The following is an 18,405-nucleotide window of genomic DNA, read 5'->3' as shown; positions in this document are numbered from 1 at the left end:
TGCAGCCCAGATGATCGACCCTCGGTGCCACATTCCCTTGAGCCCCAGTCCCGGGAAGGTGGTGCCACAGGCATTATCGATTGATTGCCTCCCAGCCTCTTGTTCCTGATGCCTGGAGGCTGCCTCCTCCATGCAGCCCTCCAGCTGCTCAATGTCACCGCCAGGGTGAGTCTGGGGGCAGCCTGGAGACAATGAGCAGGGACTCCTCATCTCTCCCTCAGCCCAGCACTCTCCCGACTCCTCAGGAGCCTGGTCCAGGTAGATGGGTAGTGCAAGGGCTGACATTGAGGCTCGTGGTCATACATGCACATGTGTGCACGTGTACATGTATTTGTGTGTGCATGTGTGCATGAATAAGTCAGTCAGTATAGCACAAGAGTTGCAAATACAAGATGTAAGCTATACAACTTGGGTTCAAATCCCCCTCCTCCATTTCCTGGACACGTGACTCTGTGCAAGTCCCTTCACCTCTCTGAGCCTCAGTTCCCTTGTCTATACAGTGTGGTTACCAATAGTACCCAACTAATAGGATAAATGAGAGTACACATGCAGAACTCTGGCACAATGCTTGACATATAGTATTTTTTGATACATGATAGGTTTTTTTCTTTAAAAATTTTTAACGTTTATTTTTGAGAGAGAGACAGAATGTGAGCGGGGGAGGGGCAGAGAGAGAGGGAGACACAGAATCCCAAGCAGGCTCCAGGCTCTGAGCTGTCAGCACAGAGCCCAATGCGGGGCTCGAACTCACGAACTGTGAGATCATGACCTGGGCCGAAGTCGGACACTCAACCAACTGAGCCACCCAGGCACCCCAATATATGAAAGTTTGTTTTTGTCGTTACTGTGAGCACGTATGCACGTATGCATGTGTAGATACCCTTGGAAGGAGGGATTTGTAGCACTCCAGCAAGGGGGTGTAGGCTGCTCCCTAACCCTCGACTCAGCCACACTCTCGGCCCAACCTCAGAGAAGGGGGAACTGCTGCATTGCTCCTCCCCCCACAAAACCCTACCTGTGCTGGGTGAAGCTGTGGGGGGGGGGGCAGGGGGGAGATGGATAGCTTGGCGGCTACCAGGCAGGACTGGTGATTAGAAGGCTAACAGCCCAGCATCCGGAAAAGAATGGGAGGGAGGCTGAGCTGTGGGGCCATCCATCAAAGCTGGCAGGCCCAGCAACGCTGCAGAGTAGGGTGAAAGCGAGGCAAGGGGACAGCTGTGAGGTGGGGGGAGTGTAGACAGGCTAAGGGCCAGGCAGCCAGGCCCAGCCCAGCACTGACCTGTTCAGCAGCCCTGAGTGAGTCACTGTTGCCCTGGGACAATGGGGCTAAAATGGCTCTCTCTGCCCTGATAAGTTCCGGCCACATCAGGCCCAATATCAGGCCGAACGTGAGGGCCCCAGAGATGCCCTTTCCTCCTACTGGTGCCCAATTCGGCCAAAGATTCCTGGGGGTGCAAAGTAAGGGGATGTGGCACAGTGCCTGGGCTGGGAGACCAAACACCCAAGTTTCTGACCCTAATCGCTAGCTGACCCCAGCCAAGCCCCTGGCTTCCCAGGTCCTTCCTTGAATGCCCTCCCCCACTACCCCCACCACACAAGAGGCAGGGGGTGGCGCATAAGCACAGCTCTTGCCTTCTCAAATTTCATTCAAACTAGGGGCGGGTCACCCATGGGCCCTCCTCACCTTCGGGAGGTGGTGCTTACCTGGAAAACTCCTGGCCAGCAAGTCTGGGGCAAGAGGTCCTAGCTGGGGTCTATCGAGTAGGATCCTGACAGAGCCCACAGCCTCAGTCTGTCTTTAATGACCTCAGTGAGCTTGATCAAGTCACTTTCTCTCCCTGGGCCTCAATTTTCCCATCCCGAAAATCAAACAAGCAACAAGAACAGAAATTCTTCAGGGGCTCCTTTTTCCCTATGGGATACCCTGCAAGCTGCTCATCGCGGCCATTCCCTCTCAGTCCTTCCCCAGGTTCCAGTCCTCCTCTGTGCCCTGCTACTCTCCTGCATGTAGGCTGCTCTGCATTTTTGTCAACCCCCCACCCCTCTTTATATTTCACCTCTGGACTCATGGTTTACCTGTTCTCCTCTGATCCTCTGCCTCTGCACTGGAAAATATCCTCACTCAACAGGGCCAGAAGTATCACTCCCTCTGCAAAGCTGTTTGCACAGCCTCTGGCTGAGCTAAGTCAGCCCCCCCTTGCAGAGCCACCAGTGGCTCCCACACACCTTCTCTGGAGCCAAGACCAGGATTGGTCTATGTCCCCATCTCACTCTGGGCTCCTAAGAGTGAGGGCTGGGCTGGGCCTGATTCCCAGGATAGGGGAAAGAGGTGGGCAGCTCAGGGCCTTGAACAGGGATGAGGCTTAGAGAAAATGGAAGGAAAGAAAGGAGGAGGAAGGGAGAGAGGAATGAAAAGAAAGAGAAAGCAGGGAGGAAGAGAAACAACTGTCCCTAAGGTTCCTTTGGATCTAACAATCTGAAGGAATGTTCATCTACTCCAGATGGAGCCCCCATGCCCTGGTCTCTGCTCCATCCCTTGCTCCCCTCCCCCCTGCTCCCCCTTTGGGCCCCAGCCCCATCACACACAACAGTACAAAGGCTCAGAGCCAAAGGGGTCTCTGGCCTCTGCCGCTGCACCCTGACTGGAGGCTAAGAACATGCCTGGTCGTCATAGTGATGGTGCAAAGCTGTCATCACTAATTCATCGCCAGAGCCCTGAGAGGCCAGCGAGGTGTGAGGACAGCTAGTTAAAACTGATCAGAGCGGCCACTAGGGGCAGGAGTCTTGGGGCTATGGGCCTAGGGGAGGACCAGGGATTAAACTCCATCACCCCAACCCTGCCATGTCTTTCCCTCAGCCTCCCAATGCCCTGATAGGAAGGAGGATTGCAGACCGTCCCTCAGTCTGTCTTGTGCACCTACTGTGTGTCCAGCTCAGTCAGAGCTGGGGGTCAGTGAAGGCTAGAATAGGAATCCCCATACCCCAGCATCTCTGAGCAGTTATCCAGGTCCTGCTGTCCCCAACAGGACAGAGGGATGTCCCTCCTCAAATCACAGGCATTGAGAAGGGGTGGAGGGAAGCAGGAAGAAATGAGCCCCTATGTTGTACCCTCTCCAAGCAGGCAGGTGCCAGGCATTCCTTAAAAGTAATTCATTCAATCCTCTTGGAAAATCTATAGGATCAAAATTATTATTTCATTTTACACCCACCTGGATATTCTCTCTGCCTAAATCTTCCCAGCCAATCCCATCCCCTCCTCCAGGAAGCTTTCAGGATGCCCCATCTCACACTCATCCTCCTTCCCCTGAACTTCCAATGAGGAAGTGAGTGAGGGTCCTGGTCTCTCCAGTCAGACTGGACTGCAGTTGAGGGTAGCCTGGGTGGACCCTCCCAACCCAGCCCAGCTTCAGGTAACCAGGAGACTAAGCCCATTAGCACAGGCTGGAGCTGTCCATGGTTCCAAACTCTCCCTGGCCAGTCTCTGGAAGTCTGGTCTTTTTCTAAGTCATCTGTTCCTCAGCTTGGGGGAGAAAAGCCAGTCTCCACCTGAGAGGCACCCCTGCCCTCCACTCATTTAGTTCCTTCATCCACAAACCTTGAAACAGGACCCATTTGAAGTAGGAGAATGGGAATGAAACTAACAAGCACTCACTCAACAGGCATTTATTGAACACCTACTACGTGTGGCCCTGTGAATACAGCTTGGGATAAAACAGTGAACAAAACAGACCCACTCCTTGTCTTCTTGGAGATTTTTGTCCTGTTAAGTCAGTACTGGAGTCTGTGTTAGTTACACACATTAACCCACTTGATCCTTACAATATGTGTGAAGGTGGATATTGTTATGCCCATTTGACAGTGAAGGAAACTGAAGCTTGGGGTGACAAAGGAACCACACAGCTAGTAACCAGTAAGGGCGGGAAGGTGGATCACAGACCTAGTCCCTGCCCTCAAAGAGTTCATAACCTAATTTTTCTGTTCCCAGTTCTCCAATAAGCACCTCTGGAAAGTGTTCCTTGGGTCTGATCTGAATCCCTCTTGCCTCAGCTCTGACTTGGCCTGTCTTTGTTGAGACCTCAGCGGGGTGGAGGATTGGCTTTCATCTCCTTGCAGACACCTGGGGTGCTTCTATGAGCTCCCAGCCTTTTCTCCACCCCCACCTTGCACAGAGGCCTCCCCCCCCCCCAGGAGGGAGTGAGGTGTGTGCTCTAAAAATACCTTAATCCCTCCCTGCTCTCACTCTAATTAAGCTGAGTGAGTCACTACTTTAAGTAATTTATTGCTAGTTACATAATTGCTTTAATATTTGGTTCTAGAACTGGGGAACAAAAGTGCCCCCCTTCTTTTCAGGGAATTGTTAATCCACAGAGGGGTTTACAGCTCTTGGAAGGGGGAGACAGGAAGACATGTGGAGTCATATTGGGTAGGCCCCTGCTCCAGTCTGGACCAACACATAGCCATTCCCATCAGGGCCACAGGGCTCACCTACCTGATCAAGAGGCAGGTTTATGGGAACACCAACTCTCTACTTTGTCACCCACTCTGTGCATTTCTGAGGCCACCACTTCCAACTGACCTGGCTCTCAGACCCAGAGTCCACCCTCAGGAGATCACAGCCTGAGCATCCCTTCCCCTCTTTGGCCTCATTACCTCTGCCAGTCTACAGGAACCAAGGCCCAGAAAGGGCGGGCAGTTCCTTGGCATCTCCCAGCATGTTAGAAGCATCCCAGTCTATGTGCCCAGGTTGTCAGCTCAAGGAAAACCCGGGACCTCTCACAGCCCTGTAAAAAGTCACCCCCCAAAGAGATTGACTGCAAAGGGCACAGGGAAGTCTGGGGGGGAATACTGTTCTATTCTTGATTGAAATGGTAGTTATATGACTGTATACATTTACTAAAACTCATCGAATCATACCCTTTAAATTGGCGATTTTATTGTATGTAAATTATACTTTAATAAAATGGACGTAAAAAATTAAATTTAAAAAAAGAAGTCGCGCCCCCACCTGCTGAGCCCCCCCCCCATAGCAAAACAGCAGTTCAGGCTCAGCAGTCACACAGAAACTGAGGGGGGAGAGTGCAAAGAAGCAGTCATGGAGGGCACATAGTAGGTACTCACAGGGATGTTTGTTTCACTCAGTTCCAATTAGCAAGGACTCACTAGGCACCTCCCGGGTGCACTTGCACATCCTTGATCTCATTAGCTCTCCCTCAGTTCTCACGCAGCCCAAAGGGGAGCCAAACTGCATGCCACGTACATCACACAATTGTCTCATTTAATCCTTGCAGCAGCCCTAATGAGGTGGGTTCTATTAGCGTGCCCCTTTTACAGATGAGGGAACAAAGGTGGCAGAACTCACACACGTCCTGCTGCCAAGAAGTGGAGGAGCTGATACTTGAATGAGGAGACAGTTCCCAAGGCTTGTGCTCATAACCACTCCCCTCTACACCTCCCTTTATCAAGCTAAATGGCATGGGTTAGGAGACCATGTATGGAGGATGTGCCTCCGACCCCAGGCCTTGGGTCATGAGGTTCTCCCCAGGCTTAGAAGTAGAGGCAGGGTACACCCAAGCAAAGAGGGCGAGTGAGCATGTGTGAGTGCAGAGAGGTGGCAAGAGGCAGGACTGGCTTTGGGAAAGGAGGGAACTGGGTTGGGCAGCAAGCCTAGAAGAAACACAAAAGAAAAAAAAAATGAGGCAGAGGACATCTGGCTATGCCAGCCTGTGGGTTAAATGCCTGCTCACACCCTGAGCAGCCAGGACTCCTCATTGTTATTCCTGACTCAGTGCCCCCCAAATTTGTCTTTGTTTGGCTCCCGATGGCCCAGTCACAACCCCAATCACCACCTCACCAGGCACAGGCAAAAGTTTCATCCCCAAGCTTGTCAAAGACTGGTTGGAAAACAGGGATGCCATGTAGCGGGGGACAGCTCCAAGGTTGGGGAGTATGGAAGGGAGGCCAAGAACTAAAGAATGATAGGAATTAACCCAGTGAAGTGAGGGAGCATCCAGGAAGAGTATTCTAGACAAAGGAACAGCATATGCCCAGAGGGCAGAGAGGCTGCACAAGTGGGGAACCTAAGGTAGCTTGGTCTGGCTTCCTGATAGGCGGTCTGTATTTATGCCAAGTGTGTGTTTCTGTGTGCTAAATCCACATCTGTGTTGCTCGTGTGTATACCCGGGTTGGAAGGTCAGGTTTTTTTTTTTTAATTTTTTATGTTTATTTATTTTTGAGACAGAGAGAAACAGAACATGAGTGAGGAAGGGGCAGAGAGAGAGGGAGACACAGAATCCGAAGCAGGCTCCAGGCTCCGAGCTGTCAGCACAGAGCCCGATGCAGGGCTTGAACCCACAAGCCGCAAGATCATGGTCTGAGCTGGAGTCGGACGCTCAACCGACTGAGCCGCCCAGGTGCCCCTTCTCTCTCCTCTCTCTCTGCCTCTACACCCGCTCACGCATGATCTCTCTGTCTCTCTCAGAATAAAAAAACATTAAAAGAAAAAAAAAAGATTTGTCCTGTCTCCATTCCTCAGTATATATTGATGTCTCTGTTCATTGTGGGTCTCTCCACGTCTTTGTACTGTGGTCTGCTTCTCTGTGTGCGGGCTCCTGTGTCTGCTGAGCTTTTCTCTTGTTTGTTTGTTTCTCCACACCTGGAGCTGTATGTTTGTGGCTGGGACGCTTGGTGGCTTGGCTCAGGCAGTTAGAACCAGAAGCCTAGGGCAGGAGGGTGCAAGAGGGGGAATCCAGTCGCACACAAAAGCACCTCATGACCGTCAAGCGCTTAGTGGGGTGGAAGGCCACACTGGAGATGCCAATTAACGCTGATAACAAGTCAAGGACCTGAGGCCCAGCGGAGGCTGAAGTGGGTCCCCACTGGCACTCAGGCACACGGATGAGTTGGCTTGGCCAAAGCCCATAACTGCCCCCAGCACCAGGAGGGAGCCATCTCATTGACTCATTTCCCAGGGAGTCCAAGGCCCAGGCTCTGGACAGCAAGAGGGATTGAGATCAAACTCCAGGATGAAGCTTTTTTTTCTTTTTTTTTTTGAGAGAGAGAGAGAGAGAGAGAGAGAGAGAGAGAGAGAGAGAGAGAGAGGAGGCACAAGTGAGTGAGGGGCAGAGAGAGAATCCCAAAAGGGGCAGGGAGAGAGGGAGAGAGAGAGAAGCGGGGCTCACCCAAAGTGGGCTTGTGTTTTTTTTAATCCAAAGTGCGGCTCAAGCTCACCCGACGTGGGACTCAAACTCATGAACCGTGAGACCATGACCTGAGCCGAAGTCAGATGCTTAACGACTGAGCCACCCAGGCACACCATGATGATGGTCTTAAAAGGGAGGATTTTATCAGGCTTCGCAGCAGGCAAGTCATACATGTTATCAAGAGATGAGGCGGCAGGGACATGGCTTTGCTCTTGGAGGCTATGGTCTGCAGCGTGGCTAGTGGCTGCCACGGACGGGTGCTCTGGGGTGCGGAAGCCACAGGCAGGATGAAGCAGGGAAGGGTGTTCCTGGAAGAGAGTCTAGAGTTGTCACCCATCCCTGCATTAGTGGGCGGACACTGCAGAACTAGGGCCATAGCTCAGATGGGTGAGCCAGGGGTTGGGGACTGTCACTCCTCCTCTGACCTGCCTACACAGCTCACTTGTCCTCAGACACCTGCATCGCGGCCATCTTGCCTCTCACCTGGGTCTCCACACCAGCCTCCTCGCTGGCCCCTCTAATGCACCCTTCACTTGGGGCTTCCTAAACCCAAAGCTAACTGTGACCCTGCTTACGCCCTCCCTGGCTTCCCTACGTGAGCTGGGCCTCCACCACAGGACCTTCCTCCAGCCCAGCAGCCCTGGCCCCGCCACCCTGACTTCCTGCTGTCGTTCGTCACACCTTTGCTTGTGCTGGCTGTTTGCCTAGAATCACCTTCCTCTCCTCCCTCACCTGGAAAACTCACATTCATTTTTCAGGGCCAAGACCCATCATCACCTCCTCAGAGAAGTCTCCAAGCAGCGGCCCCAGCATGGGCTTTCCTCCTTCCCTGCACTCACCCCATAAGGTTCACTGCCTGCTTCTAGCAAAGGGGAGGGCAAGGACTGTCCCGTCCATCTCCATGGCCAGGGTGACAAGCACGAGGCGGGGCACGTGAGGGCATCCTTGAGGAGGGGTGGGGTCAATGAGCAGATGATGGCTCAGTGGGGGCCCAGGGCACAAGGAATCCTGAGAATGACATTCTTCAGAGCCCCAGTGCAGCTCAGGTAGGGAGCAGGGCAGAAGGAGGTAGGGAGCAGTTGGCACCCTCTCTGAGCTTCAGGTTCCCATCAACCATTTGTCCCTTGTCCCTCCAGACCTCCACTCGTCTCCTTTGACAGCCTCCTCCTCTGCAGAGCAGCCCTTTATTCATGGCCCTGGCTCTCAGATCTGCAGCACTCTCTCTGCCCCGCAGGCCTCGTGGATGCTGGTCCAAAGGACCTCACCATGCCCTGTTGCATCCCTTCATCCTACCCCGTCTCCAAGATGCTTGCTTCATCAAACTGCCTTCAATTAAACCACGTAAGTGTGTCGTCTGTTTCCCCTCTACAAAATAGTGAGAGCTCCTTAAAGGATTGTTGAGGTGATTAAACAAGGTAATTTGAAAAATATAAAGGGTACTCTGTAATTGTCAGTCCTCTCCATCTAGCCTGCAGACTACACCCTACTTGGAGTTTTAAGACGACTCTGAATTCTCTGGCATGGGAAGGATGCAGTGCCCGGCTGTGTGCTTCTCTTCTCTTCTCCCCAATCCCTGCCCAGTCCACAGCACCAGAAAGCCTCTGCCCCCACACCACCCGGAACCCAGCTCTGAACCTCTCACAATGGGCCTCCAACCTTAGAGCCCCCCACAACTCGGCTCAACAGAAACTAGCTGGGGGCGCCTGGGTGGCTCAGTCGGTTAAGCGTCCGACTTCAGCTCAGGTCACGATCTTACAGTTCACGAGTTCAAGTCCCGTGTCGGGCTCTGTGCTGACAGCACAGAGCCTGGAACCCACTTCAAGTTCTGTGTCTCTCCCTCTCTCTCTGCCCCTCCCCTGCCCCTGCTCACTCACTCTCCCTCTCAAAAATAAATAAACATGAATTTTTTTTTTTTAAAAAGGAAGCTAGCTGCCTGTCTGCCCCCTCCCTGCCAGTGTTGCCAGCAAAGCCACCATCTCCTACCCATCACACCCCTGGCTCCACCGGTGTCTTCAAATCCAGCCCCCCGCCTCCAATCCCAAACCTCTAGGAAGATGACGTCTCTCCAGTTTCCCTGGAAAGGGGATCTCCTGTTTGCATCTTCTCACTGCCCAGGCCACTGGGAAAAGCACTGTGGGGCTCAGACTTCCCCATACTGAGTGGGCACCTTCTCTGGCACCTCCATGGCAGCTACACTTTGAAAGGACTTCAGAGAGTTCGCAGCCAGCTTCTCTGCTGGGACAGGAGTCTCTTCCACAGTCTCCCTAACCAGGCTGCCCAGTGCCCCTGCACTATGGGCAGGAAGCCCCTTCCCTGTGGAACTGCCCCGCCCCCCCTCTCTGAGCCAAGCCGGGCTTCCAGGACTCCCCGGCAACCCCAGCACCGTTTCAGCACTAAGAGCCCAAGGAGGGATTATAGGGAACGCCTTAAATGTTAGAATAGTAGAAACCTAGAAAAGCATCTGATGCAAAGATGAGGCCCCTCCCCAGGTCCCACTCCACTGCTGTACCCCTCTCCATGGAATCACCATGCTCCACGGAATGACAGACTTCACAAGTTCCCGGGAGGAGCCTCACAGCAGGCAGACACTCTGGTAGAAACTTCAAAGGAATCATCCAAGGCTGAGGAGGAGTGAGAATGCCCAGGTGCAGGAGGGGCCTCATGCCACAGAACTGGATCTCTACTCTGAGCTCCCCATCTGCTCCAGAGGCTGGAGAGAGGCTGTCTAGGCCAGACCCACCCCTCTTTGTGCTCTGGGACTTGCCATCTCACCCTGGATCCTGCTGTGACGCTGAGTCGACCGTTACCCCTCTCTGGGCTTCAGGAGCTGCATCTATACAAGAGGACTGGGTGGGGAGTCCCTGGAACTCTTAGTGGGGTACGGGTATGGCCATGTCCAGCATCTCCATGTGATAGCCCTGGATCCTGGTTAGCCCAGCCCCAGCTTGAATACAAGACACCGTGCTCCTCTAGAGCCCTCACTGACTAGTAGGGGGTTCCGGCGTCTCCTGAGGGAAGCCCAGCCCTACACATGACAGCCCCTCCAGCCCAAGTCCATACACATCTTCTCTCTATCTTCAGGCAGGTGGGAGTCAGAAGAGAAAGTATTGAATGTCCAGACCTTGGGCGTGGCTTTGCTGGGTCAGTGCCTTCACACACATTCACTCATCCATGCCTTTACACCCAAACACGGACAGCCACATACACAGAGTTACGCACCCACACACAGTTTTATTAGAGCACATGTACATAACACCGTACACATAGGTGCACACACACTCATACATATAAGCATTTACCAATAATCAGGCATAAAAATAGACACTCACATATTCACACATAGGAATGTGTCCACACTTTTATGCAAACACTGACCCACACACTCTTACATCTCAGACCCATAAACATACATACGCAACTGGAAGTTCACATTCAGGCACAAGCACGTGCACGCGCGCACACACACACACACACACACACACACACACACACACACACACACAGAAACACAAATAAACCAACTAATCTTACCCCTCATCTCAGCATCAAGTAAATCACAATCCAATAGAAACCCAGACTCCAACTGCAATGTCATTCCAGATCCATTTCCAAATCTAAGCCTGTCCCAGAACTGTGAGAAGAAAGTATCTCGTCCCCTGGCTTAATCCCTTTAAAATGTCTGTCCCTGCTGTGTGGGGTCCAGTCTCTCCTCAGCCCTCCTTCCTCCCTGTGTCATTTCAGTAGGGCCCTCTCCCCCTTGGCCAGAAAAATGGGCTACCCTTGCTCCACTCTTCATCTCTGCTCTTTGTCCAGCCTTTTCCTCCCGCTGGCCCTTCAAACACAAGGAAGATCCAGGCTGCAACTGACTGTGTGTGTGGCAGCACCCCCTGCTGGAGACAGGGGGCATTACAGCACAGCTCTAAGGTACACAGTCCTCCCTCCCCAGGCTGGGGTGGAGGGGAGTAGGGTAGAAGGGGGAGGAAGAAGAGGAAGAGGAGGAATAAGTTGGGAAGAAGTTTGAGCAAAGTGCTGGGAGCACCACGGATGGACTTCAGAAGCCTCAGGCTGTCTTGTTTCTCCACTCCTAACCATTCAGCCCAGACTGCAACATCAATCAATCTTCCCAAAGTCCAGCCCTAATCAGGACCTGCCCCTGCTCAAAACTCCTGGGAAGATCCTGGTGGGCTGTGGTATTCTCAGCCTGGAATTAGTTGCCTGGGGTTTGCCTACTCCACCTCTTAGCCTTATATCCCAAGGGGCTCAGCCTTTGCTTTCTGTTCCTTGAGTCAGGTCTTTGTTCCTCGGTCCTCTGCTGAGATGTCTAATTGTCTATATCTTGCCTGTCCTTCAACGCCTGGCCTTTGCCCTCTGGCACAATAACCCATGGAAAGAGCAGGAACTTTGGGGGCAGACAGACATGTGCTCCAAGCCTGGCTCCATCAGTCACTGGCTGAATACCTCTGGACAAGTTATTTCCCCTCTCAGATCCTCTGTTTCTTGATCCAGAAAACAGGAGTCTCTTGGGTTTGTGGTGAGGATTAAATGAGATCATAGATGTGAAAACAGTGTTCTGGAAGCTGTAAACTTCTGTGTGGATGTGTGAAGAGTCCTAATTATGGCTTAATCCTTTTATCCCTACCCCCACCTGCACTGCCCAACATGAAGCAGGCTGAGGGGTCCCTGGGGAGGGAGCGAAGCTGCTCCACTTTTGGGCCCTGCATCCCCCAGCACCCTCCAGGGCCTGTCCCCAGCCTGCCTCAGCAGCAGAGTGTGGATTTAGATCCAAGGAGGCCGTACTAAGTCTACTTACTGCAAATTCATGCCAGACTACAACTCCCAGAATGACTCGCAGACTGCCATGGGTGTGGCCACTGGTTTAACCTCTTTCTCATGGAGCCCTTTCCTCCATTGTATTCCCTGGGGATTAGTCCCTGACCAGTCAGGGCAGCTGAGGGAGGTGGCCACATGTCTCTGAGGGCCCCTCCCACAGAGCATCCACACTGCTCACCATGCCCACCACCGCGGCTCCATTTCAGACCTCCTCGTGTCTCCCACACGATGACAGCTTCTGGGCTCTTAGCTCTGGTCTCTCCCCCTCCAGGCCCCCACTGAATCTTTCTAAAAGTGTAGGTGAGTGTGGGTGGTTTATAATGGCAACAGCTAACCTTTATGAGCACCTGCTGCATGCCTGCCACGAAGCTCTCCACTTCCAGATTCTTCATGGTGATCCTGCCAGGAAAGTATTATTGTTCCCACTTCACTATTCACATGGGGTTCAGAGAAGCTAAGTAGCTTGCCCAGGACCACATAGCTCTAGAGTAATGGTGCTGATATTTGAACTTCCAGCTGTCTACCACCTTCTCTGTCCTATTCTCAAAGCCTCCTCTGGCTTTGAACCCAGGTAGCCATCTAAAAAGTGAGAACCCAGAAGCCTCAGGGTCCACATCTTTCAGCAACTACACTGTTGGGAAGTCCTTCCAGATGTCTGACTTAAATCCCTTCTGCTGCACCAAGCCCCGGTTGCCTCCTGTTTTTCAGGGAGGGCAGTGAAAAGGGACTTCAGGGAATTCAAAAAGTGGGTCATGTCACTGGGGACCTGGCCTTTCCCAGGGAGCGGGCAGCTGAACAATGGGAGATAAATGTGTTGAAAACATCCGTTACTAAATATATCGACTTCCCGAGAAGATGGGGGTGCTGACAGGGAGCCCATGGTCCCTGACCGAGAGGCCACAATCTTGTGGTTCACACAAGCTAGGGCAGTCGAAGCAGCAGAGAAGGCTGTTCTGGCTGTTCTGGGGGTGGGGAGGAGTGGGGGGCTGGGGCAGAGGAGGTGGGAGGCCAGTGTGGAAGGGGGTGATGTCTCATCCTCCCAGACAAAGCTGCCAAGCCTAAGCTGGCTTATTTGCATATTACTTTGCATTCATTTGCATGCCACTTTCTGGAAGGGGCTCACAGTCAGCTGCTGCCGCTCCCCCATTTTCAGGGTCTCTGTTCACTGAACATCCCATTCTCAAGCAAGGAGGAGCCCCTCTGCAGGCCCTGATGGGGCCACTGGGAGAGACCAAGAAGTTGCAAATTCACAATGACGCCTCCAAGTCAAAGCTGCTGGCGGCACCTTGGCCACAGAAAGTGCTTCCTATAGTCTAACCTCAATTCCCTCACTTGTCTCCTTCTCCTTCTCTGCCCAGACCTTCCCCTACCCTTGCACTTCATGATTAGGCCACTCTGAATTCCTACAGTCCTTACATAAACAAAACCATGCTTGCTTTCCCTTCGAGGCCTTTGCACATGGTATGTGCTCTTCCTGTGGGGCTGTCAATTCTGCCTCATGAAGGAATTCTTCCTTCTAAGGCTAGCTCCAAGAGCCCCTCTTCTTAAATACCTTCCTGCCACTGGCAGAGGTAGGGAAGATCATGGGTGTCCCTCCGTGTGGTCACTGTTCTGTCTATCTCCCCACAGAGCTGGTATGTCTGGTCGGGCAGCAACCCAGTAAATGTCAGATAAATGAATGAATGAATCCTGAATCCCCTCCCCTGTCTCTCTCAGCCCCTGCAGTCCCCCTCTCCCTGGAAGACTTCCCTCACCTGCAGGAGGGGCAGAAGTGAGTGCCTCAGTCTCCAGCTCTCCCTCCTGTCCCAGAAGACTTTCCCCTCATGCCCACTCTCACAAAGTCAGGAGATTCCACACCTCTCTGGGCTGGTAGGAAGTTCTTCCCGTTGTCTATCCTCATCCCCTTTCTTGGCCATGCCTACTTCCTTATCATTCCTTTTGGAGAGGGGTCAGGGACTGGCCCATCTCAGTTTGACCATCTGTAGTTGGAATAAGGGCTGCTTCTCTCTCTCTATTCTCTGCCCACGATGTGTTCATACTACTCCTGAACCATTATGCCCCAGCTTGGCCCTGCTAAGGGAGAAGGACAGCGACCCAGGATGGAGAAAGGGCACAAGGCCAAGTAGCCAGGCCTTGTAAAGGAGCCCAGAACAGATAAAACCACTCCAAGGGAAGGGCTGCCCAAGAGGGAAGGGATGAGCATCCCATCCCGGGGGTATGTAAGCAGGGCTGATCAGATCTGTGGGCAGGTTGCAGGAAGGAGTAAAGCAACTGCTAGAAGGTGGCCCAGATGCTCTTCATGTCCGCTCCCACTGGGAGGCTGCACTGAGCCTAGGTGCCCAGCCCTGTGCTGGGAAGCATGAGGGGGTGGCTCTTGCCTTAGAGTTGCTCCTTAGCTGGCTGGGTAAAGGACCTCACACACGGGGGCATCACAGGGAAAGACCAACTCTGGGCCACATTCTTTTTTCTTTTTTTAAATAGGCTCCATGGCCAACATGGGGCTCAAACTCATGATCCTGAGATCAAGAGTCACATGCTCTCTGCCTGAGCCAACTGTGTGCCCCTGGGCCACATTCTTGATGCTGTACTATCAGGGAGACCTCAGGGGGGATCATGGGGTCAGAGGGAGGGGGAACCAAGGAGGGCTTCCTAGGGGAGGCTTCCTTTTCAAAACTTTTCCTCAGCAACCCGGTCCTAAGAGGAGAACCCAAGCCCCTTAGTCTGGCATTTGAGACTACAGAATCTGGCTCTTCCTGCCCTTTCTTCGTCTTCTCCACTCCCTTCTTCATCCTGCCAACCCAACCCCTTTCTTTTCCTTGATCACACAGCACTCTCACATCGGATTTCCATGCTGTTCCCTCTGCTCTTCCCATGGGCAATCCCCATCCATCCTTCAAGATGCAGCTCAAGTGACTCATCCTCTGAAGCCCCAGCTTGGTGTGGGTCCCACAGTTCCAGGGGGCTTCCCTCTGCACAGCACTGTTCACACTGCAAGGTTATAGGTCTCCACTCCTGCCTCCCTCATCAGACCAGGAGTCCCTGAGAGCAGGGTCTGGGTCTGGGTCCATTCTGTGTCCCCAGTGACCAGCCCCGTGGGCACCAAGCAGGCATTGGAGAGTCGCTGTTGAGTGAATCAATGAACGGATGGACACAGAAATGCAGGAACAGGAGCATGCCAAGTGGGTAGATTGTACAGGCCCAAGCAGCAGGAGCCTGGGGAGCACAGGCTTGACCCGACAGCAGCCCGCCTCAGGGTGAGACTCCCAGGCCATTAAGACCGAAGGCGGGTACTGCTGGGAGCTCTGCCTCCCCTATTTGGCTAGATCCCAGCCAAGCCATCAGCAGTCCCCAGGGACAGGAGGCTGGAGTGGGAAGCAGAAAGAGTGGCAGGAGCTGCTTGGTGGGCAGGGGCAACTGGGGGGTGTGGGGAGCATAAAGGCGATTAACCCTCACTGAGCCAACCCAGTTCAGGCAACCAACAGGTCCCCTGCAGGCCCTGAGGAAAGAGGCCTCAGTTTGCCTCTGATAAAGAGCTTCAGCCTCAGCCTCGTAGCCAGAGCAGGTTGACAAAGACATAGCCTCAGTTTCCACGGCTCCATGATCTCCAACCCTCTTCACCCTGGTCAGAAGTCCTACAGGGGATCTCTCCTGCTACCTTGTTGGCCTGAGCTTTCCAACAGCTTTTCCCTCCAACATCCTGACCCTCTGAGGTCCTGCCACTGCATCTCCCACCTGAGTCCAAGCTGAACCACCTCGACATCCCCCATCCCATCGTTTCCTAAGCGCTCCAACCTCTCCCTTCAGAAAGGCCCTGGTCATCTGCCCCTTGGCCCACCTGGCCCCGGACCTCCCTGATGTCCACAGTGGCCTGGCCCCCCTGTCCCGTCTCTCTTTGCTAGTCCAACCTTGACCATGCCACTGAGGAAGCTTTCTCAAACTCACAGAATTCTGTCCCTCCACCACACAGAACCTTCTTGGACTCCCTAGGGCCCTCCGGATAGAGCCCAAGAGGCCTGGAGTTCAAAGTCCTGCGGGACCGGCTCCCGGTCAGCCTCCTCACTGCTCCAGGGATACGGGGGATCCCCACCCAGGGCCTTTGTTATGCTGCTCCCACTCCACCCCCACCTGTTAGCTAGATCCTGATCTTTAAGCTTAATTATTCTCAAGCCATTTTATGTCTAGGAAGCTTAGGAGGCCCCAGAGGGCAGGGCCATTGTTGCCTATTCCATTTCTGCATCTCCCCACAGGGTGTAGAATGAATTGTCCTGGGCTCACAGAGGTGGTCGCACATTCAGCCACCCCCGCCCTGCCTCGGTGGGTCACAGTGTCCCAGCTGTGTCCTCAACCAGCAGGGGAAGGAAACAGCCACCCACGCACAGTCAGATGAACACACACATAGAGAGACACACACACGTACACCAGCCACACAGGCACCAATGTACACTCAAGCGCACCAGCACACGATCACACACCCACACCCGAACACTTATGCCACACACACACAGCGCAACACTAATATTCACGCACTAACAAATAAGCACACAAACAGGAAGGTGCGTGGAATCAAACAACGTGCTCAGTTTTGAGTCACTTTATTTTGCAGACGCGGCACACAGATTAACATGCGTGCCAACACATACGTTCAAACTAACACACACACACCTACACCCACACACACAGCAACCTGCACTCACACGTGTGCAGATGACCTCTCACAGTCACACAGGTTTGCTCACACATCCTGCCAAGCCACCGCACATTCAGCCACCAAGGACTCTACAGGCCCTTGTACACCCCACAGGTCCCCTTGCACCTCACACCTGTAACACACATACACACACCTTCACGTGCAGGCATAGAACTGCACCTCCACTGACCTGAAGACACACATCCCTTGCCCCCCACCTCAGCAGCCCTCAGATGGTGGAGGGGAGCCTCCACGGAACCCCCCATTCCACTCACCTGCACATGCACCCATGCACGTGGATGCACATGAGGCTGGTGCACAGGGGCCTCATTCAACCAGCCTTGTGGCTCTCTGGGACAGATGTTTTGGGGTAAAGTTGCTGAAACTAGTGGCTATGAATCCCAGTCCCACAAAAGGCGGTGGCCCGGGACCCTATTCTGTTCCAGCACCACTTACTCATTCATATTCATGTTTGTTCTCTCTCTCTCTCTCTCTCTCTCTCTCTCTCTCTCACACACACACACACACACACACACACACACACACAACCCTGGGTCACAGACATCTCATCCTTCTCTAGGGTCCTGAACCAGTTTATCTCAGCCCCCCAGACCTCCTTGGAACTCCCTGCAGAGACACCCCCCACCCCTAGCCCCTGAAAGGATAATTCAGGTTCATTACCAACCCCTCCCCCAGCCTCTTCTATGGGACACCACCCTCATCACCCCCTAGGTTGATGTCTGAAACCCCCACCCCTGTGCAGAGCCGTCCCCCCCCCCCCCCCCCGCCCCAGGCTACAGTCCAGCAACGGGGCGCCCAGGAGCAGGATCGATCCTCCCACGTGGCTCAGCTCCACGCCAACCCCAGCTCCTCAGCGGCACTCCCAGGACCCTAGTCCCTGGTATGCCTTGCAGCCGCTCACCCAAACCCCAGCCCCTGGATAGTACTCACGGCTCAGCCGGTCGCGCTGCCGGGTACTGCTGGCTCCTGCAGAGGATGGAGTGGCCGCATGCCTGCCCCATCGCTCCTCATCGTCTGCCTCCCCAGCCAGACTAAGGTGGCACCTCGCCCTGTCCACCCTGCCCGGGGTTCCAGGCAGGGTGCCTGGCCCAGTGGGCACAAGGACCAAGAGCAGTAGCCTGTCCCCAACTCAGTCTGGACTCAATACCCCAATCCAGCGCTGCTGCTGCTGCCCCAGTTGCTCCCACCTCTCCTGCTGCCACTGCCTCTGCCGCTAGGCTGGCTCCGGGAGGAGGTTGGAGCAGGTCTGATAATGCAGAAGGGGGAGGGAGGAGGGAGGAGGAACAGAGAGGCCCAGACAGAGAGGGAGAGAGGGAGGGAGGGGTAGAGAGAGACTCTGGCTGGGAGAGAGGAAAAGAAAGACTCACACACAGAGGAACAGACAGAGACAGAAACAGAGACAGAGAGAAACAGACAGGAAGGAGAAATACATGAAGGAAAGAAGAAAGGGAGCAGAGCTCCAGAGAGATCAAGATGGAAATATAAAGAGATCAGAGAGGCATAGGGAAAACACACACAGAGGAACAAAGACAGAAAAGAGAAGAAAAGAAAAAAAAAAAGCAGAGATGGAAATGGGGGAGGGGAGAGAGGGAGAGAGACAGACAGACAGGCAGACAGACAGAAGAACCCAGAGAGGTACGAGGATGAAGGATTTGCACTGTGCACTGA

The 18,405-nt window shown here is 53.6% G+C and overlaps 1 protein-coding gene across 2 annotated transcripts in view; it reads right to left on the bottom strand.

Moving 5' to 3' along the window:
- The window catches only part of PDE2A (phosphodiesterase 2A), a 96,164-nt gene extending 78,197 nt beyond the window's left edge, over positions 1 to 17,967 (bottom strand). Inside the window, exon 1 of one of the 2 annotated variants that reach the window (XM_023239461.2) lies at positions 17,668 to 17,967. In XM_023239461.2, coding sequence (XP_023095229.1) covers positions 17,668 to 17,738 — 71 coding nt within the window. In that variant the 5' untranslated portion in view covers positions 17,739 to 17,967. The remainder of the gene's footprint in view (positions 1 to 17,667) is intronic. The other variant, XM_023239462.2, reaches the window with a different exon arrangement.
- Positions 17,968 to 18,405: the final 438 nt, after the last annotated feature.

The sequence above is a fragment of the Felis catus genome, chromosome D1 (genome assembly GCF_018350175.1).
Source record: "Felis catus isolate Fca126 chromosome D1, F.catus_Fca126_mat1.0, whole genome shotgun sequence".
NCBI lineage: Eukaryota > Metazoa > Chordata > Mammalia > Carnivora > Felidae > Felis > Felis catus.
This window is presented reverse-complemented; position numbering and strand designations above follow the sequence as displayed.